The sequence below is a fragment of the Meles meles genome, chromosome 19 (genome assembly GCF_922984935.1).
Source record: "Meles meles chromosome 19, mMelMel3.1 paternal haplotype, whole genome shotgun sequence".
NCBI lineage: Eukaryota > Metazoa > Chordata > Mammalia > Carnivora > Mustelidae > Meles > Meles meles.
Window position 1 is genome coordinate 4373048 of NC_060084.1, and position 26078 is coordinate 4399125.

The 26078-nt window shown below is 62.8% G+C and overlaps 2 protein-coding genes across 4 annotated transcripts; one reads left to right on the plus strand and one right to left on the minus strand.

The window, feature by feature from the left end:
- The first annotated feature begins 2529 nt into the window (after positions 1-2529).
- SLC38A8 (solute carrier family 38 member 8) lies at positions 2530-23054 on the plus strand. Of its 3 annotated transcripts, XM_045987487.1 has the most exons (12): positions 2530-2673; positions 2770-2860; positions 3728-3918; positions 6948-7146; positions 10376-10517; positions 11088-11189; positions 13328-13385; positions 17118-17232; positions 18696-18843; positions 19239-19447; positions 20620-20671; positions 22517-23054. In XM_045987487.1, the coding sequence occupies exons 3-12, from the start codon at positions 3730-3732 to the stop codon at positions 22608-22610; spliced, it is 1308 nt and encodes a 435-aa protein (XP_045843443.1). In that variant the 5' UTR covers positions 2530-2673; positions 2770-2860; positions 3728-3729; the 3' UTR covers positions 22611-23054. The 3 variants fall into 3 exon arrangements, with proteins under 3 accessions (XP_045843443.1, XP_045843442.1, XP_045843441.1); XM_045987486.1 differs by lacking the exons at positions 2530-2673; positions 2770-2860 and adding an exon at positions 2884-3411; XM_045987485.1 differs by lacking the exons at positions 2530-2673; positions 2770-2860 and having other exon boundaries at positions 3485-3918.
- Positions 23055-23341: 287 nt separating this feature from the next.
- Positions 23342-25025, minus strand: LOC123930948. Its single transcript, XM_045987490.1, has 2 exons — positions 23739-25025; positions 23342-23533 (listed from the first exon to the last, which is right to left on the minus strand). The coding sequence occupies exons 1-2, from the start codon at positions 24661-24663 to the stop codon at positions 23454-23456; spliced, it is 1005 nt and encodes a 334-aa protein (XP_045843446.1). The 5' UTR covers positions 24664-25025; the 3' UTR covers positions 23342-23453.
- Positions 25026-26078: the final 1053 nt, after the last annotated feature.

The following is a 26078-nucleotide window of genomic DNA, read 5'->3' on the forward strand; positions in this document are numbered from 1 at the left end:
AGGGAGCTTTGTGGAGATCCAGAGGCCTGCCCCGCCCCTGAACCCCGTCACCTGAAGCTCTGGGGGTGAGTCCAGCTCTCGTTCCTCCAGAAGCGTTCCTCCACGATTCTTGGGCAGCCAGTGTTCAGAACGCTGTTCTGGAAGCTCAGAATCAGACCGAGGGAAAGACACAAATACCAGTAACAGTCTGATGCGCGCTATTCCAGATGACACCTGCTGTGCACTTCTGTGCCAAGAGCACGTTCTCCTGATCCTGCCCACAGCCCTGTAGGGTGGAAACCGTTGTGATCCTGTTTCCCAGGTGCTCCCAGCGAGGCCCAGAGCCAGACCCAGATCCAGACCATAGAGCCAGGGCACAAGAGGAGCCAGGGACTGGCTCCTGGGACCTGCCCTCATCCATGTTCCAGAACTTTCTACTGGATGGGTGAGCACAGAGGTTGGGGAAACAAGATCTTTCTCCCTGCAGTTCTGAACCTGTCATGTGACCCATACTCTGTGGAGAAGGAAAGGAGCTGGACCCCCTAGAAGAACCATTGATGGCAGGTGCTCCCCTGTTGGGATGACACGGAAGGGGGATGGTCCCGCGTCCCTGCAGGCACTGGGCCGACCACCCCCTACCTGGTCCACCGAGGCCCGGTGTGCACCCCACCCGAGCCGCCCACACGGATGGAGCACCCAGGGCGCGTCCACACAGCCTGGAAAGGTCACACGGCCCTGGGAGGCCGGCAGGGAGTGCATATCAAAGCCTCTCAGAACTAAGAGGTTTTCCTCACTGAGTGGAATTTCACAGCCCAGTGGCCAATTTCTAAGTCATGCACGTTAATGGGCAGCTAATGAGGTGTCCAGCCAGGGACCTGGAGGGGCCCCAGGCTCCAGAGCCCAGATTAAGCAGTACAAAGCCAGCCCCTGGTGAGGCTCTTGATCTCCTGTCACTGCCTCGGGCTGGATGTGGGGGTGGGGAGAGCCGGTCAGAGCTGTGCAGCTTTTCAGCCTTCATCCTGGGCTTGGTCTCTGCCCTCCAGCTGCCTGGGCTCCACCTGCCACCCCCAGGTGCCACTCCTCAGGGGGCCGACCTCACTGCGTTCCTGGAAAACCTCTGCAAGGAAGAGGTGGGGTTTCCACGTCCAATGCAGCCAGAAAGGCCTTTCCGAGGTGTCTGATCCGGCTCTCTAACCTGGGGGCCCGCAGAACATGGAGGCCTTCCCCAGGGCCCCTGGCTGAGCCTTCACAGGGACTCCGCGGCCTCCTGAATGCCTCCCCTGCTCCCTTCGCTGAGGGTGCACAGCCTTGTCACCTTCCTCCCGGGGGCCCCTCCAGATGCCCCAGCTCCTGGAGCCTCGCGGGCACTCCCCCTCCCTTTGGACCGTGGCTTTTTGTGTAGTCCTGGTATCCTCGCAGGTAGCCCCGTCCTGCAGAGTGGAGACCTCTTTCCCCTGGGACTCGCTCCGAGTCAGTGTTTGTTGAATGACTGTCCGACAGAATGGCTGAGAACACACTCAGGTGCCAGATACGGGGGGAACAGGGTGCTGAGTAGCGTGCCCTAGAGCTCGTGGGTGTGACACGGCATGGAAACGGGGGGCCTCTTCAGGGGCAGTGAAGGTAAGCATCTGGAGAGGAGGTCATCCTGGGTGGGGTGGCCTGGGAAGATGGAGCCTGGAGCCCCGAGGAGCTGGACGAGACAGGAGGGGTCACCCCCTGGAGCCTTCGGCGGGAGCATGGCCCTGCCGATACCTGGTTTCAGGCTTCCAGTGCCCGGGACTGTGAGCGGGCGAAGCTCCATTGGTGTCAGCCCCCACTGCAGTTGGTCAGGACAGCCTCGGAGACGCCTCCATGCGGGAAGTCATCACCTCTGCTGCTCTCCGGGCGTCTGTCTCTCCTGCCATCTGTCGTGCACACACACTTCTTCACCTGGGACCCCAGGGCTGGGCTCTGCTGGTCGGGCAGGCTGTGGGGGGATGCAGGTTTGGGGATGATGGACCCAGGCCTGTCACTTGCCAGGGGTCACGTGCTGAGCCCAGGGCCTGCCCCGCGTGGAGCATGATGACATCTTGGGATTCGGCGTCAGGGCACAGACACCTGGCGCCAGCTGCAGGCCCAGGCTCCCAGCCCGAGTGCCACGCGAGATGTTCAGCTGGGCACTCCTGGGCCACCCGCCCAGACCCCTTTCCCTGTCCCTGCTAACAGGCTGGCCACCCGGCAGGCCCATGTTTACTGAGCATGCTCTGCGTGGAGCCTGCAAAGGTATAATCGGTCTGCTGGGGACACGGGATTGAGACCGTTGGAAACCACACGGAGGAGAACCCTTGGCACTGATCTCGTGTCCGCCAGGTGAGGACTGATCGGGTGAGGCTCCGGGGCCCTGGAGATGTTTAGCTTAAAGCCACAGCCCTTGAGAGGCCGTCCTGGGACCAGCTCTGTGGGCATCACCGGGGAGCTGGTTATGAGTGAGTCAGAAACGCTGGGTTGTGACAGCCTCAGGGGGACTTGAAGCTGGGTGGCGGGAATGAGCAGGTTCACACTGGAATTCGATGTGACCTTCGTGGACCTGTTCTCCAGAACGCACACTTTCTCGTGCTCTGCCTGCCGTCTTCGCTGACGGGGTCTCGCGTCGGAGACGCGCTGTCTGCCGGAGTGTGGTCTGAACCCGCAGCGCCGGCCCCACCCCCGGAGCCTGTGAGTCAGGAGGGATCTTGGCTCCTCCCGAGGAACTGAGAAGTAGACTCTGCCGTTAACAAGACCGCAGGTGATGCGTGTGCACGTTCGTTCCAGGGGCATCTCGAGGAAGCACCTGCTGGCTGCCTGCGGCCTTTGCACGCGCTTGAGTCCACAGCGGCCCCCTCAGCCCACTGCGAGCGGCAAGGTGGGCAGATAGAGCCCTTCGCAGATGGGAAGCTAGGCTCGGAGAGATCACACACGCCTAGCGAGTGCAGACACCGAGCTCCAGGCTCTCCCTGGGCCCACTTCCTCAGCCGGGGGGCCTGGAGAGGGACCCTGTGCCCAGGTCAGTGGGGGAGACGAGGTGCAGGCCTGCCCCTTGAGCGCACCGGGCTGCACTCCCTCTGACCCTCAGGCCCCCAGAAAAGACCCGCCTCCTGGGAGGGGCCTTCACCCCCGTGGGGGAGGGGAGGGAGTCTTAAGACCCCTCCTCAGGCTGGAGTCTCAGAAGCTGCAAGCTCTTGGGACAGATGGCTCTGACGTCTCGTCCTTGTCCCCATAGGAGTGGGGACGTGGCCCCAACACATGCTTTCTAAGGCTCCCTTTATTACTGATTGGTTTACCATCCCTTGGCGGAGCTAGAATCTTCCTTCTTCCGCCTGCGGGGCCCAGGAAATGCAACTGTGCCGCTGCGGCAAGCCTGAGCCCTGTCCACGATGGCTGAGGACCGCCAGACCTTGAAGTCTGGGTTTGGGGGTAAGGGCTGGGGGCTGGGGCGGGCAGGGAGGAGTGGAGGCTGGCAGAGCCGGGCGAGGGGCTGGTGCTGCGCTCGGCTTTGGTGGGAGGGCCCGAGTGATGGTGAAGCCTGGGCAGTCGAGGGCCGGAGGGGTGAGGACCAAGGCCGTGGGGCCAGCCAGGGAACAGCTAACTCAACGGGGCAGCATGAGGCAGACTGTGGCATGGGGACATGGGGGCAGATGTGTTGCTCTGACTGGTTTGGGGAGCAAGACGTGTCACAGGCGGGAAGGCAGCGTGAAGACTGCCTCTCTCCCCACCCTGCCGCTGCTTCTAGCCATGGAGGGAGCCACAGGCGGCCGCCCCGGCCTCCCGGAGAAGCCAGTTCCCACGGCCGCCAGCCCCACTCTATCCTCGCTGGGTGCCGTCTTCATCCTCCTGAAGTCTGCGCTGGGGGCCGGCCTGCTCAACTTCCCCTGGGCCTTCTACAAGGCCGGTGGGGTGACCCCTGCCTTCCTGGTGGAGCTGGTAAGCCCCTGCAGAGCATTTTGGGGGTTCTCCTGAGGAGGGAGCCAGCCGGGATCCTTGGCATGGCTTCTGGAGCGCTGGCCTAGAATCCGACACCTTTGAGGTTGGCTTCTCTCTCTGCTGCTTGGGGAGGGGATCATCCTGCCGTCCTGCCGCAGGCCCGGGGGTGGGGGGGAGAAGGCCCCTAGGCTGCTGCGGGTGGGGAGGTGGAGGCCGCGGGAAGCGGGTGCTCTCCGGCACCTGCAGTGAGTGGAGCTGCCGGGCGGCTGTAAGGCGCCGTGTCCGTGGCCTCACCTGGCGCGGCGGTGGCCCTCACCCGCCGGGTGCAGCTCGGTAATGGAAGTGGGAGCCCGCGTGCAGTCAGGTCACGTGTAGGATGCTGTGAGCCCCTCACACCCACACGCCGCCCGGCCGGGGCCTCTGCCGTGTCGCAGAGATCCAGCCCGAATTCCTTCCCCACAAAGTCGGGGGCTGAACGTCCGTCACGGAGCAGGGCTGCTAAGGGCATAGCTTCATTTTATTTACGAGGACACCCCCCCCCCCGAGCTGTGGGGAGCTCCCCCACGGACGCTATCCCACGCTGCTTTATGGCAACCGGCTGATAATGGCCGCGGGGCCTCTGAAGTCCTTCTGGAAAGTGCTCGGTCCTGCCCCGTGTAGGGTAACCTGCGCCATCCCCGACGCCGGCCGAGGGCCTGCCCTGCTGGGGGCTCCCTGCAGCCGTGCAGGCTCTGTCCCCTGGAAGCTCGTTCTAACGGGGGACACGGATCGACACAGGAAGGCAAGTAAGACCGTGTGGGGCGGTCGTCTTGCTCAAAGGGTCATGTGACCGAGGGTGGGACGACGCAGCACACAGTGGGCAGAGAAGGCCTCCCGGCCGAGGTGGTGGTAAGCGGAGCCCCGCAGAGACGGAAGAGTTTGTCCAGGCGCCCGTGAGGGGAAACCTGCTGTGTTGGGACGTGTGATGGCGAAAGGCCGCCCTCCAGAACGATGAAGAGGCCTGACGTCCAGCCGTAGAGAGAACAGTGAAGCGGGGGGTCGGGACGGTTGTGGCCAGTGCCCTGTGAGCAGGGCCGTGGGGTCCGCCTCATCCCGCTCTGTGCCGTCTGCCGGGCGCCTCACTGAGCTGGAGGTGTCGATCGAGCAGGTCTGGGGGCGCCAGAGGGTGTGCGTTTTGGAGGCGCTCCCAGGGGCCAGGGCTCCTGCTGCTGTGACTCGCACTTGGGGCGGGATGGTCTAAAGATGCCTGCCCTGAGCGGACCCGGGTGGAGGGGACGCCGAGTGCGAGTAAACGCAAACTCCCAACAAGTAAGGAACGAGGCCGGTGGCCCCCCCACGCCCACCTGCAGGCAGCAGCCTCCCCCACTTCTCCTGGCCAGTGAGCCGCCGTCTCCCTCATGAGCGTTTGGACACCCCACTGCTGAGAGCTTCCTGGGACGAGGTTCTAGGTCTCCAGATACCGGTCAGCCCTGGAGCTTTCACGAAACATAACAAACCTGGACCCTCTTTGGGGCCCCAGGGAGGTGGGCCTGGGCACAGGGTAAGGGCTCTGCTGTCCCGCCATGTGGAGGCTCAGGGTCACTCTTGCGGGGCGCCCTGTCCCACATGCAAGCGGTCCCTCGCTACTTGGAAGAGAGGCGCTCATGGGCAGAGGCTCCGTCGGACCCCACCGGCCCCCCTCCTTCCAAGTGCCGGCCTCTGGCTGGGTGTGTTTCTGGGGCTAAACGATAGAAGAACAGACACAGTCCCCGCCCTCGTGGGGCTCAGAGCGTGGTGGGTCAAGAAGGCTGAGGACCCAGGGAGACGCGGACACTCGTCAATATCTGTGTCCTCAGGGCCCTGGACCCACCACAGGACCACAAACGGGTTTAAAACAAATTCTTTCTCAGGGTACCAGACACCAAAAGTCTAGATCCCGCGTGGCCGGGGCTGTGCCCCGTCTTCCTGCCTCTTCCAGCAGTGGCGGCGGGACCAGGGGGAGGGGACACGTCCCTGCAATCTCTGCCGCACCGTCCTATGGCCTCCTTTCTCGGGAGTCCTGCTGCTTGTCCCGTGGCATGAACAGTGAAGACAGACACTCCAGCTTCCCTCAGGCATCTTGGCTGTGTCTCCCAACTCCTGCATTGCTCTCCTTCCTGGGAACGTGGAAACCAGTTCTTGGGGACAGGTAGCCTTAAACTGGAGCGAGCGGGGCCTGTGAGCCTCGCTGGGGGCGGGACGGGTATGGGGGTGGGGACCAGCAGCAGCACCGCGTGGAGAGCAGTTTGGCACGTTCTTGCGGAGTTAGACCCACACGTCTTCTGGGGTCCAGCAGCCCTCCTAGGTGTGTGTCCAGGAGAACGAAGGATACATCCTTCAGGTGGCTTATTCTAGAATGCTCAGCCCTTCTTTGCCAGCAGCCCAGGAGGGAGAACCACCCAGAAGCCTGTCATCAGGGCCTGGACGGACCGGTCATGTTCTACGCAGGCGATGAACTCACACTCAGAAATAGGGGTGAACTGCTGGTGCCCCCAGGAGGCCGGGGCGTCTCGTGCACGTCGCTCCGGGTGGGAGAAGCCAGGCGTGAGGAGAGGTTTCTCGGGACGGGACAGGGCAGAACAGGACGGGAAGGGGCAGGGGAAAGCCCCTGGCTGTGATGGCATGTTCCGCGGGGGTGGGCGTGGGTGGCACACGTGAATTTGTTGGACCTTGGCCAATGACACGTGCTTGTGACCCGCAACCCACGGAATTTCAGGAGACGGATTTAGACTCTCGGGGTTTCCGATGCCTCTTTTGCTCAACTGGGACTAGGAAGCATGAGTCCAGATGCCCAGACTTATATACTGCTGGCGAGGACACGGCTGTTCCTTGCTCCATAGCTCCGGTCTTAGGGCAGAGGAGGGCCTGGTGGCCCATCGAGGGGAGGTCCCTGGGCGGCAGGTGGCCTCTGTGGGTAACAGGCCCTGTGGAGGGGGCATCAGAGTTCAAGGGACAGCAGGCTTGGGTGGGAAGCTGGGGATGCACCCTGGCCTCATGGTCCCGCCCTGCAGGTCTCCTTGGTCTTCCTCATCAGCGGGCTGGTCATCCTGGGCTACGCTGCTTCCGTCAGCGGCCAGGCCACCTACCAGGGCGTGGTTGGAGACCTGTGCGGCCCCATCATTGGGAAGCTGTGTGAGGCCTGCTTCATTGTCAACCTGCTCATGATCTCCGTGGCCTTCCTCAGGGTGATTGGGGACCAGCTGGAGAAGCGTAAGTACTGGCATTGGGGGGTCCCCAGGGCTTCTAGTTGATGAGCAAGATGTAGGTGCTGAGCAGGGCCCTGGGGGGGGGAGCAGCAGAGGCCAAGGCCACCCCTAAGCTTGTCCCATTGTGGCAGAGGGAGACCCAGAGTAGTAGTCACAGGCGCACTGAGGGTCACGGAGCGAGAGGGGCTGTGCTGGACATTTGGCGGGGACAACCCCATGCAGGGCGGGGGAGCCGAGCCAGCTGCAGAGAAGCCCTTTGAAGAGAGAGTCTGGGGTCACCCTGAATTCGGGAGCCTCCACGACTGAGCCCAGACCTCTTTGGCGTCTCGTCCCCGCATTGGCCGTTTCCCTGCGAACACGGCAGTCGCTGTCCTCCGCTCCCCGCAGCACTGTTAGGGTCTCCTCATTGTCCTTCCACTCGGCACACTTGCTAACGTCCGCTGTGGCTTTTTCCTTGACCCATGGAGGCTTGGACTCATGTGGTTCAGTGTCCAGTTTCTTGGGAGTCTCCTGGACGCCCTCTTCGTTTCTGCCTTCGTTGTGCCCTGTCGGAGAACACACTGCGCGTGGCTTCCGTCTTGGGTGTTGGAGGCTTGTGCTGGGCGCCCCGCAGTCCGTCTCGGTGGGCATCCCATGCGCTCCCGAGGGCCGTGCCTTCTGCTGTTGAGCGCTGTGTTCAGGGACACGCGGCTCGAGATGGCCCACGGCTTTGGTCAGGTCCTCCGTAGCCTCGCTGTTTGTTTTCCAAATCTCGTCATTCTGTCAGTTCCTGGAAGAGGGCAGTTAAAGTCCGCTGTGATTGTAGACTTGTCTGTTTGCCCTTTTAAAGACTATTTAGAGAGAGCATGAGCTGGGGGAGAGGCAGGGAGAGGAGAGAGAGACTCTCAAGCCTGGGCAGCCAGCTCCATCTCACAACCCTGAGACGTGACCTGAGCCGAAATCAGAAGTCGGACAAGTACTGGATGGAGCCACCCATGCGGCCCGTTTGCCTTTTTAATTCTGTCCATTCTTGCCCCTGGTGGTGGAAGCTCCGTTACCAGGCTCACACCCATGAACCATCCCTTTGTTACCACCACGAAATACCCTTTTAAAAAAAAAAAAAAAAAGATTTTATTTATTTATTTGACAGAGATCACAAGTAGGCAGAGAAGCAGGCAGAGAGAGAGGGGGGAAGCAGGCTCCCTGCCGAGCAGAGAGCCCCATGCGGGGCTCGATCCCAGGACCCTGAGATCATGACCTGAGCCGAAGGCAGTGGCTTAATCCACTGAGCCACCCAGGCGCCCCAATGAAATACCCTTTTTTGGTGTCTGGGTTGCCATCCCAGTGACCTTCTCCGACTGTAGCCGCACCGGGCTCCTTACAATGAGTGTTGGCCAGCCTCTCTCTCCTCCCAGCCCGTTCATGGGGAGCCTTCTTGGGCCTTGGGAGGCCAGAGGCGTTTCCTGCAGACGCCACGTGATTGCGTCTTGCTTTTTTCTCATCTTGACGGTGGCCGACTTTAACTGGATTAGTGCTGAGGTTTTGTTAGTTGGACCGTAACCATCGATACGGTTGGATTTTGGGCTCCCACTTTGCTGTTCTGTTGGTGCTGCCGCCGGAGCCGAAGACGAGAAGGCCCCTGGTGCTGGGATATGGAAATGCATGGGATCCATGTCTCAGGAGGTACTCAGCCTCGCTAGGATATGGAAATGCATGGGATCCATGTCTCAGGAGGTACTCAGCCTCGAACGCACGTCGGCTGGTAAATCAGAGCCTCCCGGTGGGTAAATGAGCACAAAACCGCCCTGCCTGTTGCCAGCAGATAGAGGCCCACACGGTCTCACTTCTGGTCGTATGGTGTGGAGCCGCGTTGAGAAGGATTTGGAGGCTGCACTCAGGCCCGGGAGCGGGGCAGCTGGAGGGATTAGCACACTGGTCAGGATACAGGCCATGGGGGCCCTGGGGTCGCGAGGGCATCGCTAGTGTGTTGGCGGTGAGGTGTCTGGGGCCGGGTCTCTCTGTGGGCAAGCCCAGGATTCTTGGGAGGAGGGCTGACTAGAGCTTGGGGGTGCTTGGGTGTGGCTTTGCGTGCACTGGGTACAAATGACGTTAAGTGACAAGTGCTGAAAGTCCTCGAGGAATGTTCTAGAGAATGAGGGCTCAGGAGCCCGGATGTCAGAGCTGGGTTCCTGGCTGAGGCGTTCCAGGTGGTGAGTGGGACTTGCACCCCTTCCCAGGCCACGTGGCCTCTGGGTGCGTGCATGGCTGTGGTGTCTGTGGCTTGGGATGCCTGTTTCGCTGTCCTGCCTGGTGCCGGTGTGGAGCGACCTCAGGGTGGGACTCTGCCCTCACAATGGTTCAGTAGAAACAAGCTGTTCTGAGGAGCCCTTCATTTCTCTGCATGGTGGGATTTACTGAGCACTTGGCGACGCACAAAGAAGGGCGACCGTCCAGCAGAGAAGGCAGCCCCAAGGGGGCCACGGGCCACCTGTGGTTGGTGGGCGATGGGGGTGGGGAAGGGTGGGGGAAGTCTGTCCCCTTGCCCTGAACTCGGAGTGGGCTCCCAGACACCTCGGCGCAGTAGAGTGTAGCCGATGGGATGTGGCCAGTTCCAGGCCTAGCGTTTGAGGACCGGCAGTTTCCACTGGGTCTTGGGGAGCCCCCGGCTGCCCCCGTCTACACTGCTGGAGGGTTCTTGCGGAGAGACCCTGAGGTTGCAGGGACGGCCCGGTGGAGCCCAGGCATCCCCAGCAGGCCTCCAGAGTGGACCATCGAGGGTCTCTAGCCCAGCCCTCCGCTCAGCCAGGTGCCCCCAGCTGACCCACATGGAGCCGATCGGGGCAGCTCAGGCCTGCCCTAATTCTCCTCCGGTCCCTGGTGTGCAAGAAAGTGGTCACTCTGGTCCGCTGGACTTGGTCTCCCACTTCTGGGTCCGGAAGGCCATTCCAGGCCCCCACCCCACACACCCACCGGGCTCCTGTGCAAACCAAAACATGTTCGCAAGAACTTGAGGGCTGGCCATTTTGTCTTTGATTTGTTGCTGGATCCCATCACTTGGGGCAGCGTCTGGCTGGCTTCCTTCCCACGTGGTGGCACGTGATGGGGTCCCCATCCCCTCCCTTTAGCTCACAGGCTGACTTAGTGTCCATGGCCAAGCCCGCCCAGACCTGGAGCAGGGAGCCTCATGGCCGAAGCCATGGCCATGGGTGGAGGGCGTGTAGCGCTCTTAGTGGGCCTGTCCCCCTGCCCGCCAGTGTGCGACTTCCTGCTGCCCAGCGCCCCAATGGCCCCGCAGCCCTGGTATGCCGAGCAGCGCTTCACCCTGCCCCTGCTGTCCGCACTGGTCATCCTGCCGCTGTCCGTCCCGCGGGAGATCGGGTTCCAGAAATACACGAGGTACGGGCCTGCAGACGTTTCCTGGCGGGCAGGGGTCTGGGGGAGCTTCTTTCTGCCTGGGGTTAGGGGAGCTGGCAACCTCGGTCCTGCCATGTGGACAAGAGGAAAGGGCTGGAAAAGGGCACAAGTAACACGAGCGCGTGGTGAGAAACAGATGGACAGGAACGCTGCCGGTGCAGATGTGACCGGCGGCCGAGCTCTCGCTCTTCGGTTAAGAATCGAGAGACCCCAGACACACTTCTGTTGCCATCTGACGCTCCGAGGCTTTATGTACACTCTCGAGAAGACAGAGTCCGGCAGAAGTGTTCTCTGAGTGCGCAGCCGGCCCTTGCCTGCTGTGCGTGACGATAGACGTTTCACTTTGGAGCTGGAACGGAGAAGCAGCAGTCTTCCCCGTGCCCGTGGCACAGAGAGGAAAGTGAAGCTCAGAGCAGCGAGGACTTGGCCCAGCACCTTGCTAGCGTGGGCAGAGCTGGCACGCGGCCCCCACTCCGTGCGGGAGCCCAGGCTCCAGCTGGCGGGGCTGGTGAGCCCAGCACGGAGGCCCCTGACGCCGCGCCCCTCTGTCAGCATCCTAGGCTCCCTGGCCGCCTGCTACCTGGCCCTGGTCGTCGTGGTGCAGTACTACCTCGGGCCCCCAGGCCTCGTCCATGAGCCCCGCCCTGCAGCTGGGTGAGTTTGGGGGGTGGGGTGTAGCCTCACGGCTCCCAGGGGTGCTGCACCGGGATCCTTGGAAGAGGGACCCAGAGTCCCCGCACCTCCCTGTGAAATCCTTCACATCTCTGATGCAGCAGAGCCCTGCGAAGTGCCCTGTCCTCGTTCAGGATGGACTCTGGCGAGTGAGGGCCAGGGACAGGTGGAGGGACACGCACCCACTGAACGCCCCACCCAGCTGGGGCCCCAGGGCTCTCGCAGACAGACATCCCCCACGGCACGGAGGCAGCAGAGCTGGCCGGCAAGGCATGGGTGCCTGGCGGAGGGAACAGGAGTGCGTGCAGGCCGGCGTGGCCGGACCGGCGTTAGCAAGGCCGGGACTCGGCGGGGGAGTATCCTTTGAGGCTGCCGTGCTGTGGTGAGGACTTCAGTTTGGGCCGGGAAGCCCCCATAGGAGTTTGAGCACAGCAGGGCTTGAAGTCAGGTCTTGTGGCCGGGCCTGCACTGTGGGGATGTGACCCGGACAGTCACCAGGGCCCTGTGCCCAGAAGGTCCCTGCACTTGGTTTCGTAAGTTCTGTTCTTGCCGCCCTGAAAGCCTCAGACCGACAAGAGGCTAGCAGTGCAGTTCGCACCAGGCGTCACGAATTACGGGGCCCCTCCTGGCCCCTGGATTAGAAGGGGCACGTCAGGAGGAGAAGAGGGAAGGACGCCTCTGAGCTTTGAGCTGGAGCTCTGGGAAGGGCGCTGTTTCCTGGGCTGGAGAAGACAGGAGCAGGTGGCTGGGGGAAGAGGTCACGTGGGGACATGTTAGGTTGGAGGCAGCTCTGAGACCGCTAATGGAGGCGTCAGGTGGCCAGTTGGACCCACGTGTGTGGAGGTCGGAGAGAGGGGTCTGGACTGGAGAGGGAAACGTGGTTAGTGTTGGCCCAGAGGTGGCATTCAAGGCTGCCGGGCTGGGTGAGACGTGCCCCTGAGCCGGTGGCGCTCAGTCCGGGACCACGAGGTCCGAGGGCAGAGCCTGTGGAAGGGGAGCGAGAAGGCGAAGCAGGAGGACGGGGCGAAACCGTCCTCCTGCGGTGCTGGGCTGAGCAGGAATATGCCTCTCGGAGTCTGCAAGTTCAGAGGCCAGGTGCGGCCGGGCCCTGCTCCCTCCAACACCTCTGGGGGCTCCTTCCTGCCCCTTGCAGCTTCCGGTGGCCCCAGCCATCCTTGGTCTCTGTTGGCACGTGGGCGCCTCCCTCCCATCTCCAGCCCTGTCCTCGCAGGACCTTCTCCCCTTGTCTGTTTCCCCTTCTGGTAAGGACACCAGTCGGGGGATGAGCCCCCCTGCTCCGGTGGGACCTCGTCTAAGCTTAGCCAGTTACATGTACAAACACCCAACTCCAAGTGAGTCTTTGTGGCGAGGTTCCCAGGGGATGTAAATCTGGGGAGATGTTGCTCAACCCAGGAGAGAGGAGGCCAGAAGGTGCACCTCAGAAGTCAGTGGACAAAATTTCAAGAAGGCCAGGGTGGTGGCCTCCAGGTGCTGCTGACTAAGCCCTGGCATTGGGTTTAGCCATGGAGGCTGCTTGAGAAGGGGGTGAAGGCCCAGGGGGATTGGGAGAGAGGCAGGGAAGAGCGTTCTGAGGAGGGGAGGAGAGGAATGGGCAGGAGCTGCCGGGGACCAGGGCCAGCAGGTGTCGCTCGTGCCTCCGTGTCCTCCAGGGTGCCAGAGGCTGGCACCCAGAGCTTCTCAAAGGAAGCCGGGGACCCCTGAGACGGCCGGGCCTGGAGGTTCTGCCTTGTGCACGCCTCCGCTCTCGCAGGCAGCGTGGCTGGCGGTCCAGCCGTCCTTGCACCGCTGCATCCGAGCGGTGCTGCCTGCGTCCCCGCCCCTAAGCCTGGTGGGAGCAGGCGGCCTCAGCAGAAGTTGGGAATTCCTTCGAGCCCAGTCCTGCCTGAGTTCTGCGTGCACAGAGCATGGCAAGCAAACAGACGTCAGTGCAGGTAGACCTAGAAGGTGTGGCATTTAACACGCCTCGTTTTCCTGGTGATTAAGAATCTGTCTCCTAGGCTTTAGGTACATTTTCCTGCAGTCATTGAAAACTCCTCCTCGAGTTGAGCCTGTTTCAAGTTGTGCTTTTGTGGTAAACACCTGTCCGCGTCCCTTTGCAGACCCTCCTCCTGGACCTCTGTGTTCAGTGTTTTCCCGACCATCTGCTTCGGATTCCAGGTAATAATGTCTGCGGGCATGGGGAGGCGTGTGCGGGTGACGCCCTGCCCCCTTGGGAGAGTGTGGGCCTCTGTCAGGAAAGGTTCAGGCCTCGCCGGGGGACGAGACAGGCTGTCTCTCTGGGAGACCGTGCGTGCCGGTGGGCATCTGGGCTCAGTGAAGTATGCGTTGTCGTTGAACTTGGGAACCTGGCCCTGCCAGCGCCAGCAACACGTTTGTTGGGGGTGGGGCGGGATGGAGATCTGGAATTTGTGCCATCCTCTAGAATTCTCACAGGACTGGCGCCACGACTGGAGACCTGGGGCCGCCTGCTTCTAGAGCACACCTCATACAGGGGGTCCGGCCCCGGAAGGCTTGCAGGCGGGGAGGGCTGGACGGCATCCCGGCGGCCGCGTGGTGGGGTGCACGGGGCATAGACAGAATTTCGGACCGGGGTGTCACGGAGGGAGGATGGCTTCTGTGTGTGGAATCCGGCGGAGGGCCTTCAGAGGGAGCCCTGCGTGGGGCAGGTTCACAGACAGCCTTTCCAAGCACCAGTGCCTGAAAGCGACCTTCAAGCACGGGTGGGAGGCAGCCAGGGAAGGGGAGGACCGGCTGGGGAGGACCGCCCCATGGGCCGGGGAGGACCGCCCCGTTTGCCGGGGAGGGCAGAGGGTCTCAGGCGAGGTGTGAGAGCGGCAGGGGGGGGAGCCAGGCGCCCCACGCGGTGCTGGAGGGGTGTGGTGGAGGGCACGGCCCCGCTCCCTGCCTTCTGGTCCTCGGGTCTTCCAGTCTCTCAGCGGGTGGCAGCGGACTCCGTTGTGTGTTCATTTTAGGACCGATGTGCCTCCCTCCTAAACACAGCCCCTCCCTCCCCAGCACACCACCGCCCCCAAAGCTGCCCAGAGTGGAATCCTGCTCGCAAGGGCAGGGGGTCTGGGCCGCTTCCCTCTCAACCAGCTCCTGCTTCTCTCCTTCGTCTTGCCTTTGCTTTGAGAACCATGTTTGGGGAAAAAAAAGTCCTGGAACATTTCCATTTATCTCCCTCATAAATCCGCCGATAGATCGCTTCTGGGGCTTAGCAAGCCGCTCGCAGGAATTTCTCACTTTTCTTCTTGCACATCCAATATTTTGAAAGATGGAAGCGATGATTTTGCTGTCAGCAGTCGGTCTGGCTGTGGTTCACATCCCTCCCTCCCGCGCCCAGGCATCATGTGGTGTGGCAGGCTCGTGCCGCGGGGGCGGCCTTCCAGATGCTTCCGCCGGGTGCCCCCCTCACCTTTGCCACGGCTCCTCAACTGGTTCTCCTAGCAACCGGGGCCCGGGCTGCGGTTTCCAGGGACCCAGGCTGCAGCGATGGGGGGCTGGGAGAAGGTGTGCGTCGCAAGGTCGGGGTGCGGGTGCGGCTCAGGCCCAGGCAGGGCTGCCAGCATCTGGGCTGGGAGCTTCCCGGGACTTGGGGGGTGGGGGGAGCAGCTGGAAGTGGGGATGGTAGGAGGTAGGCGGAGGGGGCCGCCAGGCGGAGGGGCATGGTGGGAAGGGAGCTCAGACCCGGTCGGACAGCTCCCCTCCCCCCACACTGAGCAGTGGGGCTCCGCGTCCAGCCTGCACAGAGTCCGAGGGCCTGCGCAGTGGCAGGGTCAGGCTGCAGCCTCTGCTCCCAGCCCCCTCGGAGTGCTCCGCTGGATGGATCGAGCACGGCTTGTGAATCTGTTCCTCGGGGGTGGACGTGTGGCCGCTTTGCGCTTCTCAGTGTCTGTGCTCCTCTGCCTGACCTTCTGTCGCCAGGAGAGCAGAGAGCCCTGGCCCAGCCCCATCCTACACGCTGTCCCGGCCGCTGTCCTGGCCGAGCAGCCCTGCCCTCGCAGGACGTGCTTCAGTTCCCTGCGCGAGACCAGGAGGAACAGGGCCTGGGAGTCGGGGGACCAACTGGAAGGAGGGCTGGGTGGCATCCTGTCACCGCTCGTCCTGACCGCTGTGCTTTGCTTCTCCTCTAGGCGCAGAGCCTCCGAGACCCTCCCCGCCCCCGGTGTGGCGTCCTGTGCGGTCCCGCAGAGCCTGGGGGGTTGCGGCGGCCTTGGGCTTGGGAGCAGGGACAGGGAGATGGAAGGCATGTTGGGGAGGCCCCCATCATGGGTACTGGGCCCTCCTGGAAAGCATGTGGGATGTCCCTCAGAAATGCCATAGGAGTGCGGGAGGTGGGAGTGTAGGTTCTCTGGGTTCCCCTGGTGGAGGTTCCCTGCAGGGGCTAAGCCCCCACTGCCCAGCTGAGCCAGCTTATGGCCAGCAGGCTCCTGCAAGGTCAGGGAGGCCTGGGGCAGAAAGCCCAAGATCACATGCCCTGAGGCCGGTCTGGGGGGAAGGTGTGTGTGAGCTCACCCTGGGCTGGATGATGTTATGGCAGCTGGAGTCTGGAGGACCCAGTGTGTCCCCGCTGCACCAGCCCCCGGCCCACCAATGTGTGCTCCAGGGGGGAGGGGATTGTGTCCGGCTGGTTTCTGTGGTTTCCCAGACTAGCGCAAGGGGGACTGTTCCGCATCGGAGAACTGGGGAGGCTTCCTGGTTGCTGGTGGGTTACGGGGTGGGTAAATGAGTCACCCCTGGAGTGTTCCTGAGCTTTGTACCAGGCCCCATGTTTGGCCTGAGCTCAGAGGCGTAAGTGAGGCAGATGTGGTCCTTGTTATCATGTAGCCAAAGATGCTGAACCTGCAATCCCAAACATACTCACGTCAGGGGTGGGGACACAAGGAGGATCTCGGTCCTGCTGGGGAGCACTTTCTAGAAGGGTGGGTGAGAGCTGGCTGGACCAAGAGAGAATCCCAGGTAGAGGACCCAGCACAAGCAAAGGCCCTGAGGCAGTGAAAAGGAACGGAGGTGAACTGAGCCCAGTGGGTGAGGGAAGCATGGCTCCTCGGAGCCTGGAGAGTGGGCAGGAGGAGAGGATCGGCATGTTTGATTTTGATCACAAGTGAGTAAAGAGGCTGACGTGTGGTAGGAACCCTGTCCTAGAAGCCTGTGACAGTCCCGGCGGCCACAGGGGGACGTGGAGGTAGAGCCGCGCCTCTCAACGCTGAATGCGAGTCCGGGGTTCCCGGGCTGCTCGTGAAATGCCACTGCCCAGGACCTGCCCCAACTCAACCAAGTCCTTGATGTTGGCTACGGGTGGTTTGTGCTTGAGTCTTGTCGTGATGTCATAGAGTCCCTGTGAAGTTTATCGGTCACGGGTACGTGTACTCCCATGTGAGCCTCAGCCCAGGCAGGATCTAGAGCATTGCCGGTCCCCCCGAGTGCTCCCCTGTGACCTTTCCCACTCACTAGCACCCTCCACCCTCTCTTCTGCCCTTTGTCACCGTAAGTGGTAGTTCCCAGCTAGAGCAGTTCTGTTTCCTAGAGCTCATTTGGCAACATCCAGAGACCTGATTGCCAGGACTGGGGTGTTCCTGGCATGCAGGGGCTCGAGGCCAGGGACTCCGCCCAGCATCCGTCCTCAGATGTCGGTGGTGCTGCCATCGAGACCCCTTGCCCCGGCTTAGCTTGTAACTTCGCGTCCACGGAAACACATTTCTGCGTCTTGCACAGCGCTACGGCTATGAGGCTCTCCTGTGTGTGGGCACACGGCTGTGTTCTTTCTTCGGTGCTGTGTAATATTCCACGTGTGACTGCTGATTACCTCAGCCCTTCGACTCTCGGGGTGTTTGGGTGGTTCTGTGTCCCGCCGGCCCCGTCCCCCTGAGCCCCGCCCCTGCTTTCCAGTGTCACGAGGCCGCGGTGTCCCTCTACTGCAGCATGCGCCGCCAGAGCCTTTCCCACTGGGCCCTGGTCTCCGTGCTGGCCCTGCTGGCCTGCTGCCTCATCTACTCGCTCACAGGTAAGGCCCGCCGGGGCAGCGCGGCGCTGGGTAGGGGGCCGGAGACCCCAAATGGCGTCTGCTTCTGGAGTCCTTCCCGCGTGCTCAGTGTGCTATGCCGGGCGCAGGCATGGGAGCCTCTGCCCATTCACCCGAACCCCTTAGGGAAGTCCCTGTTTCCTAGACGAGGGAACGGAGGCTCGGAGGGCTCCTGTGGCTTGTTCAGGGTCCCCCGACTAGATGTGCAGAGCTAAGAGCCAGACTCAGGGCCTGGCCGTCCCCAGAGGCCCTGCTCTTACACACTGCCACCCCCCCCTCCCCCGCTGGCGGACGGGGCCGTGACGCGGGTCATCCTTGCATCAGAGCCAGGGAGAGCAGTGTACAAAGCCCTCTTGTGTGATTTGGTGCTCACAGACCTGGGCTGCAGGCAGAAGGGTCTCCAAAGGTGACAGAGTGTGGCTCAGGGAGGCCTGTGACATGCCCAAGGTCACGCGGCACACCCCAGGTCTCAGGCCCAGGCTGACTTCCGAACAGTTGCATGAGGGATGTGCTGGGGCCCTTTCTTGCCTCTGGCTTTGGCACCCCTGACTCGGGAAGCCCGTGGGCTGCCGCAGATGTCTCGGGCTCCTTGGAGCCCCACGGTCACCTGAGAAACTTGCTAGGTGAGCCCTTCCTGGGGCGGGGAGAGGTGGGGGTGGTCACTGTTAGTCTGTGTCCCCTGGGTCGGGGGCCCGTGACCTGGGGATGGAGGGCCACCTCCAGGCCAGCAGATTTGTGGGACCTTCTGGAAAGTGCCCAGACAGAAGCCAGCAGAGCCACAACTCAGGCAGGAGGGATAGTCTCGGGACAGGGACAGTCTCGGGACAGGGCAGGTGACCAGGATGCCAAGGGGTGGGGTGGGGGAGGGTCACGGAACCGTGTGATTCTGGCAACGGTTGACACCCTGGGTCAGAACGGGTGCACGGGCAGGACGGGGACGGACCGCGCCTGAGGCGTCGTTAGGGTTCTGAGTGCCGGCTGCCTCCGTGAGCAGCCCTCACCGGCGCTGGGAAAAGGAGAAGCAGCGTCGGGTAGCAGGAGTTTTGATGGAGAAATGCAGAGTTATGTGTCGGCCGAGGATAGGAAAGCCTTGAGAAACCGCAGAACCCTTCTAGAACCTTCTGTCCGCTCCCAGGGAGCTCCTTCAGGGTGGTAGGAGCTGGGCGCTGTCCGTGTGTCCGAGTGGAGGGGTGGGGATGTGACGGGAAGAATTTTTCTGTGTCGCGCGGACTCACGAGGTCTCGTTGGTGTCAGGCGTGCAGCACGGTGGTTGGGCTCCTGTGTGAGGCCACGCTCGCCGCACGTGCGGCCGCCGTCCCTGCCTGCGCGGTGCTGGTGCAGCGCCGCTGACCGCAGGCCCCTGCCGTGCCTTCCGTCCGGTCTCTGCCTCCGGCCCGGCGTCTTCCCACTCAGCTCTCTGGGCTTCCTCCCTCTCGGCCTCCCAGGGGTTTATGGTTTCCTGACCTTCGGGACGGACGTTTCTGCCGACATCTTGATGTCCTACCCGGGCAACGACGTCGTCATCATCGTGGCCCGGGCTCTCTTCGGGGTCTCCGTCGTGACTGTCTATCCCATCGTGCTCTTCCTGGGGAGGTGAGGCCCAGCCCGCGGAGGCTCCGCTCGGGGCAGGGCGCTGACCTCTCTCAGGGTTCAGGTCATGCCCGGCACTGCGTGGGCTTGGGTGTTGGCGGAACTTCTGTAGAGACCACAGAGGCAGGGGGCTGGGGGGTGGTTTGCCCAGAGTGGCCCAGCCACTGAGGGTCACGACCGGAGCCTGGCGCCCCAGTCCCCCCAAGACTGCACCCCGCCTGGTCCTTCTGTGGCGGCGGCCTGCCGTGGACCGAGCCGTGTGAGGGTTGGTGCAGTCCTTGGAGAACGGTGGCTGGCAAGGAGTGGGGAGCCTGCTGGGTGTGCAGGGCAGTCGGGAGGGGGTCCAGGGGGCCCCATGGGGGATGGGGCTGGAACCCCTGTGCTGCTGTGGCCTCCAGGTCGGTGATGCAGGATTTCTGGAGGAGGAGCTGCTGCCGGGCAGGTGGGCTCGGGGCCCTGGCGGAGCCCTCGGGGCCGTGGGTCCGGGGGCTGCTGACCGTGCTGTGGGTGGCCGTGACGCTGGCCATGGCTCTGTTCCTGCCCGACCTCAGCAAGATCATCGGCATCATCGGGGGCGTCAGTTCCTTCTTCATCTTCATCTTCCCAGGTGGGCCACCTGCTCGCTCTGCGCTGGAGCTCAGGCGCTGGGGTGGGGGGGGGGACCCCGTAGAGGGAGGGTGGCACCCAGCCCGGGTCACTGAGCCCGACACAGGCTGGGGACTGTGTACCCCTCAAGTGAGACATCTCCGTGGCTGACGATGGACACGCCCGCCGAGTGCTGCTGTCTTCCCATCCTGCTGGCAGGAAGACCAAGGCCCAGAGGCCTCCTGGGAGGCACAGCCTGCGTCACCCCCGGCAATGCCCACCCTCCCCTTGCTGCTGCTCACTGTGGAGTTTCCTCTTAAATTTTAAAAATGTTTGCCGTTACATGACGTGGTTCCGAGGTATCCTGCGAGCATCTTCTTACCTTGTCCCTGACCTGAGAGGCAAACACAGTTTCTTACAAAACCTTCCCAGTGTGAGCGAGCAAAGGTCCAGTCAAGGTGGCCGGAGGCTGATCCCGGCCTGGGAAGCCTGGGGAGGGCCCTCCCGGAAAAGCAGACGTGCCGGGCACCCGCTGGCCTTCAGGCAGGAACCCCAGATCCCCGCAACTCTGGCTCTGGGAAGCGCTTTCCCATGCGAGGGCCGTGGGCATGTGGCCGGCGCCTCGGGCCGCTGCAGGTCTGCTGGCCTCCCCGTGCTTACCGGGAGTCCGAGACATCTGGTGTGTTGGCCTCGGTGCCCTTGTCCTGGGGGGGCCTTTTCGCTCCAGCTGTTTCCCACTTTCTGGGAACAACCAGCCAGGACGGGTTCAGTGGGGGAGAGGCCGTGGGAGCTTTAGGCAGAACTGTTTGGCTTCAGATCCCAGGAGAATTCTTAGAAACAAAAATCTGCCAGGCAGCTGCCTGCTGCTAAAAGCTTCCCAGTGTCCGGCCTGGAGTCTGGCCCCGATGGGTCCTCCTAGAGAGGCTGGCACGGAGGGCAGGCTGTCCTTGCTGTCTGAAAGGGAGGCTCAGAGCGGCCAAGGTGTGCAGGGGACGCTGAGCCGGGCCCCTAGGACCAGGCCCTCCGCCAGCTCGCTGTGCCAGGAACAGAGGGAGCCCAGGTGGCCATGCTGGGCACAGACCTCGCTGGCGTCCCGGGTCCCGGGGGATGGCTGGGTGCCGGCCGAGCTCTCGAGCTCAGGGCTGCTCTGGGTCTGGCCGTGGGGCGCTGCAGTGGCCCGTGTCTCCTTGGCAGGCCTGTGCCTCATTTGTGCTGTCGGCGTCGAGCCCGTGACTCCGCGCGTCAAGTAAGTGTCCCCAAACAAGGGTGGCAATGTGGGCACTTGAGGGCTCTGAGCGAGCAGAACGGGAACGTGGCAGGGACCGCGGAGGGCCCGTTGTCCTGCATATGGGCCAGCCGCCGGCCCCGGGACTCGACTTCACCACACAGGGAGAGGGTGTCAGAGCAGGTCAGAGCTGAGACCGCAGCTGGGCTGACCTGGTCCGGGTCTCACACGTGCCTCCTGCCTGCTCCCTGCGGTGGGGTAGACAGGAGAATTTGGGATATCCCTTTTTCCAGCAGAAAGTCTTTCTCCTGCGTGGCCCGTGATAGGACTGGAACCGTATCCTTGCCTCTGAGGGGCCCAGGCTGTCCCCACTGAGAAAGAGGCCGCGTGCCGCTGATGGAGCATAGCTTAGCCAGAGCCCGTGTGGCTCTTAGTCCCACCCGACAGGCAGGGAGATGGGCCGAGACTTGCCGAGAGATGCTGTTATGTTTGCTGGGGCACTCACCGCAATAGAAACCTGTCCTCGCCCCACTCAGGAGGCCCGAAGTCCTCAGTCACGCTACCAGCAGGACCAGGCTCCCTCTGAAAGTTCTAGAAGCCTGTTCTGTCCCTTGGCATCTCCTGCCATCACCTGGTGGCTCCAGGTGTCCCTGGTTTGCGGCTGCATCATCCCAGTCTCAGCCTCCAGCCTCACATGGCCTCTGTGTGTCTCTGTCTCAGGTGTCTCGTGTCTCTCCGTCATAGGGACACCTGTCACTGGGTTGAGGGCCCAGCCCCATCCCGGGGGATCTCCTCTCCAGATTTTTAACTTCATCACAAAGACCCTATTTCCAGGTTTGGGGTGGACATGAATTCTGGGGACCACGCTTCAGCCCAGGTCCCATCTCCCGGCTGGCATCTCTGTCTCCTCTTGCCTCCAGCCCCCTCCAGCCCGGCCTTGATTTCCCCCCCACCGCCGGCTAGGCTTCGTTCCCTTCCAGGTGCAGAAGAGCTTTTCTGGATGTCTCTGAGCCTGACTTGGGCTGGGGCCTGGCCCCGATTGTCTGGGGCCCCTCAGTGGTCTTTGAGGTCCTGCTGCTTCTGTTTCGTGCCTTGCTTCCGGCTCACAACAGTTTTGACTGGGGAGCGTTGAAGCTACTTTGCATTCCGGCGCTCCTGCAGGGCCTTCTGATCCCTCTGAGCTGCTCCACGAGCCCCGGCTCCTGGCGCGTTGACCACGAGCCCCGGCTCCTGGCGCGTTGACCACGCTCTCCGCTTCCGACGCGGGGGCATGCGTGACTGCTCCGCTGGACAGTCTTTCCGTGCCAGCGGCTCCTGGGGCCTTTGTTGATGGGGCCAGAAACGTCTCTGGCAGCCCTGCCGCTCCTGGGAATCCTGGCTCCTTGTCGATGCGGCGTTGCTGGTACAAGACGAAGCTGGCAGACCTGTCCTCAGTGGCTGCTGGGGCTGACCATCCGCCTCCTGCGCCCTTGTGCCCACCCCCTGTCCCCAGCGCCGATGACTTTGGGGTGGCTTCTCCTTCCTCATTTCCAGGGGGGCTTCATCCCCCCTTCCCTTGTTCCCAAAGGGAAAGGAGTGGAAAGGGATCTCCCTCCCCCATTTCTTTGGCTTTGATAAAACGCTGGGGAGGAATGGAGTCATCAGTTAACAGTTGCAGTGTGAGGTTTTAATTGCCAGGGGCCATTATCCCCCGTTGCCTTGGAAACCCCTCCTGCAGGTAAGGGAGAAGACTGTGGAGTCCGCCGCCCCCAGCCCGTACTGGTGACTCGGCCGGCTTCCTGCGATGAGCTTTCTGCCGTGTGCTCGGCTTGCCGCACGGAGGTCCAGGGGAGAGCATGTTGACGTGTGTGTGTACTGGCCCGGCAGGTGCTGCTTGGAGGTGTGGGGAGTGGTCTCCGTGCTCGTGGGCACCTTCATCTTCGGGCAGAGCACGGTGGCCGCGGCCTTGGAACTCTTCTGAGCGGGAGGGGGTCGGCGCGGCCTCCACGCGGCGCTGGTGCGGCACCCGTGTCCTTCCATCATAAAGATGCTGCAGAAACGGATACGTCCTGTCTTCTGAGGCTGCTCATGTGGGCTTCTGCGGGTTCGGAGGGTTTCGGGTGCGGTGCCGAGGAGGGTGTATTGATGTCCTGGGACTCCCCTAACAGAAGGCCACGTGCCGGGGGCCTCAGACAGCAGCTGTCGGTCCCCGTAGTCCCAGGGGCTGGGGGCTTGAGATTGAGGCGTGGGCAAGGCCGTGCTCCTGCCGAGGGCTCTCGGCGAGCCCTCCTGCCTTCAGCCTCCTCCGGCCGCTGGTGTTGCTGGCCATCCTGGGCACGTCTTGGCCTGTAGGTGCACCCCGCTCGCCTCGGCTCCCTGCCCCCGACATGGCGTCCGCCCCACGTGTCTGTCCGGAGCTCCCTCCTCTGACGAGGACGCCAGTCACTGGCTCTGAACTACCTAGTGCAGGGTGACCTCCCCTTAACTTAGGGGCTGCAAAGAGGTCATGGTCACAGGTCCCCAGAGTCGGGACTTCTTCCACTTATCATCTCCGGGGGATATAGTTCAGACCAGAAGTTGGGGCTGAGGCCCAGGGACCTCTGCTTTGGCCCCCACTCCAATGGAGGACCCCGAGGAGAGCCCCCGACCCCAGCCAGTCCTGGGGTGAGGGTCACACCCGCAGCTGGGGACAAGGGGCCCCGGGGGTCGGCCCCAGGCCCAGGGTAGGGGAGAGGGTGGGGAGGGAGGCGGCCAGGGGCCCAGCTGCTCCTGTCTCTGTGCTCGTTGGCACTGACCCTGCATGGGACCTGGGCTGTCCGGGCTGTCACTGGATCCGAGCCACTCTGCCTCTGCCTCGGGACGTCGGCCGAAGCAGCGGCGCCGGGGCCGGGAGATGGCGGTGAGTAATGTGGTCCTGCCCGTGTGGCTAGGGGGATGCAACTGGGTTTTGTTGTTTTTCCCACACTGTCCACTCGCATTCACTTTTTTGGGGTGGAACTCGTATACCTACGGCTCAGCCTTGTGGAGTGTACCGTTCAGTGGAAGCTGGCGCCTGGGGTCACACCGCTGTCGCCAGCATCCGATTCCGGTGTATCTCGTCCCCCCAGAGAAACGTGCGTCACCAGCAGTCCCTGCCTGGCCCCGGGGAGCGGGGGGAGGCCTGCCGTCTCTGTGGACCTGCTGCCGCCGGACAGTCCGTGAGCGGCCTGCGTGTCTGGCTCCTTTCCCTTCAGCACGTTTTCAAGTTCGTCCATTTTACAGGTGAGGCACTGAGGCTCGGCAGAGTCCCGGCTCCCCTCTGCCCTCCTCTGCCCTGGCTGTGGGTGTAGACTCTGACCCAGTGAGGGGGGCCAGCTGCACACCCTGCCATGCCCTCTGTCCGGTGGCCACAGTGCCCCGCCCCCCCAGATGAGGGCCTCAGAGCCAGGCCGTGGGCTGCGGCAGAGCTTCCCCCGCAGGCACCAGCCAGTGGAGTCCCACCTGCTTCTAGAAATGCTGTGGCCGGGCTCAAGCCCTCGAGGGCTCTTGGAGTCCCCGGGAAGGACAGAGTGTGGTAGGGAAAGGGTAGGGCCGTCGAAGAGGACACCGTGAGGCCTGGCTTTGGGCTCGGAATGTTGCTTTTGAACACTGGTTCCTGCCGTTTGCTTACTCAGATCTGGGGAGTTTATGAACCGCCTGTGGGACTCTGTTTCCCCAGCGGCCGCGGTGAGCAGCCCGGCGGGCTCCCCGTGAGATTCAGAGGTGATGGTGTGTCTACAGCAGCGGTAGGGGGGCCTGACCGCGGTCGCTTTATTTCCAGAAAAGCTAGGTTGAGAGGAGGTGAACACAGAGCTTCCTGGCAGCCGAGGAGAAAGCGAAGTAGGGTGCCAGGGCCCACCCCAAAGCAGGAGGGCACGGCAGGGGGGCAGCGGACTGGTACTGCATGCTGGGGGAGAGTGGTGCCCAGCCCCACAGGGGACAGTCATTTCAGCCTGATCTCGGTCAGGAAGAGGATGTGATCTCGTAGGACGGAGCGTCAGCTCAGCCGTCATCATTCCGGGACGCACGGCAGAGCACAGCTGGCCGGGTGTTCCCCTCTGATGTCTCCCCCGGTGGCGGTGTGAGCTGACTCGGGGTGGTCCTTCTCCAGCTGAGGCCCCCTCAGGTTTTGCCAGCAGCCAGCAGGAAGGGCTGAAGCCGTGTCCTCAAGGTCATGGTGGCATCATGTAGGGCTTTGGTTGGGCTCTGGCTTGGAAAGATCTGAGCCCGTCCTGCCTGCCGCCGAGCAGCGGTGGCAGCCTTGGCTAGCCGGTGGCCTCAGGTCGCTGTCCCAGGCAAACCGCTGTGCTGTCGTCAGCCGCGGCGTCCCCTCCAGGTAGGTCAGCAGCCACTGCCTCCCTTCTCCCTTGTGGTCTGCAGTTTGCGTCCTTGCTGTCCTCTAAAACCGAGCTAAGGACGGCCCCTCTCCCACCCCAGGTTAGCGGGGAGCCTGAGCTGAGACCTCCCCGTAACACCGTCGACACAGAGGCTGGCCTGTCACGGGCCACGGTGACCCCTGTGCGTGAGGGTAGAGACACATGTCTCAATCCTGCGGACGTGGCCAAGGGAGGTTTTGTGTCACAGGTGATGAGTTCTGCTCTGAGTGGCGTGGGCGGCAGGAGGCTCTAGGGAGGGACTTTGCCCTGGCTCAGGGCCCCCCCAGCTGGGCAGGGACACCAGCCCGGGTGCTGCCAGGCCCCCAAGCAGCTCCCCTCCTTCGGCACAGGCTGGCCTCCATACACCCCCCCACGGGAGGTTCGGCTTTTGAACTGGACACGGTGAGAACGTGGATCGGCCACTGAATGCAGGTGGGGAACTTCTTGATGTGGACAGGTGAGCTGATGGGGGTCTGGGGAGGGGTGGCGGTTGAGGTCAGCTTGACGTCACACCGAAGGAACCGCCGTGCGTGTACAATTCGGTTACCGCAGTGTTGGGTAGACACCTCCGCCTGGACCCCAAACCCTTCGGTCACCCCAGCAGGAAACCCCGTCACTCCCTCCTCCCTCGGACCCCAGCCCGGAAACCCCTAATCTCCTCTCCGTGCCTATAGATAAAACTATTCTAGACGTTCCGCGTGATGGGATCACATGCTAGATGAATGGGATCACACGTGGCTGGTCTCGTGCATGTGGCTCTGTGTTTTCACGGGTTATTCGTGATGTGCAGGGGTCCGTACCGCGTTCCTTTCTGTGGCTGAACGGGACTCCCTGGGGTGGCCAGAGCCCACGTGGTCTGTCCGCCCGCTGACGGCCTTCAGAGCTTGTACCCAAGTCCTTGCTCACGTGTCTCTCAGTCGTCTGGGGGCGTGGGGTAGACCTAGGAATGGGCTGGCCAGCTCCTAGAGTAACTGTCTTTGCCTGAGGAACCTGATCGACGTCTTCATGACCCAACCTAGAGCTGTTCCCACGTGTCTGTGCTGAGTGGCACAGGG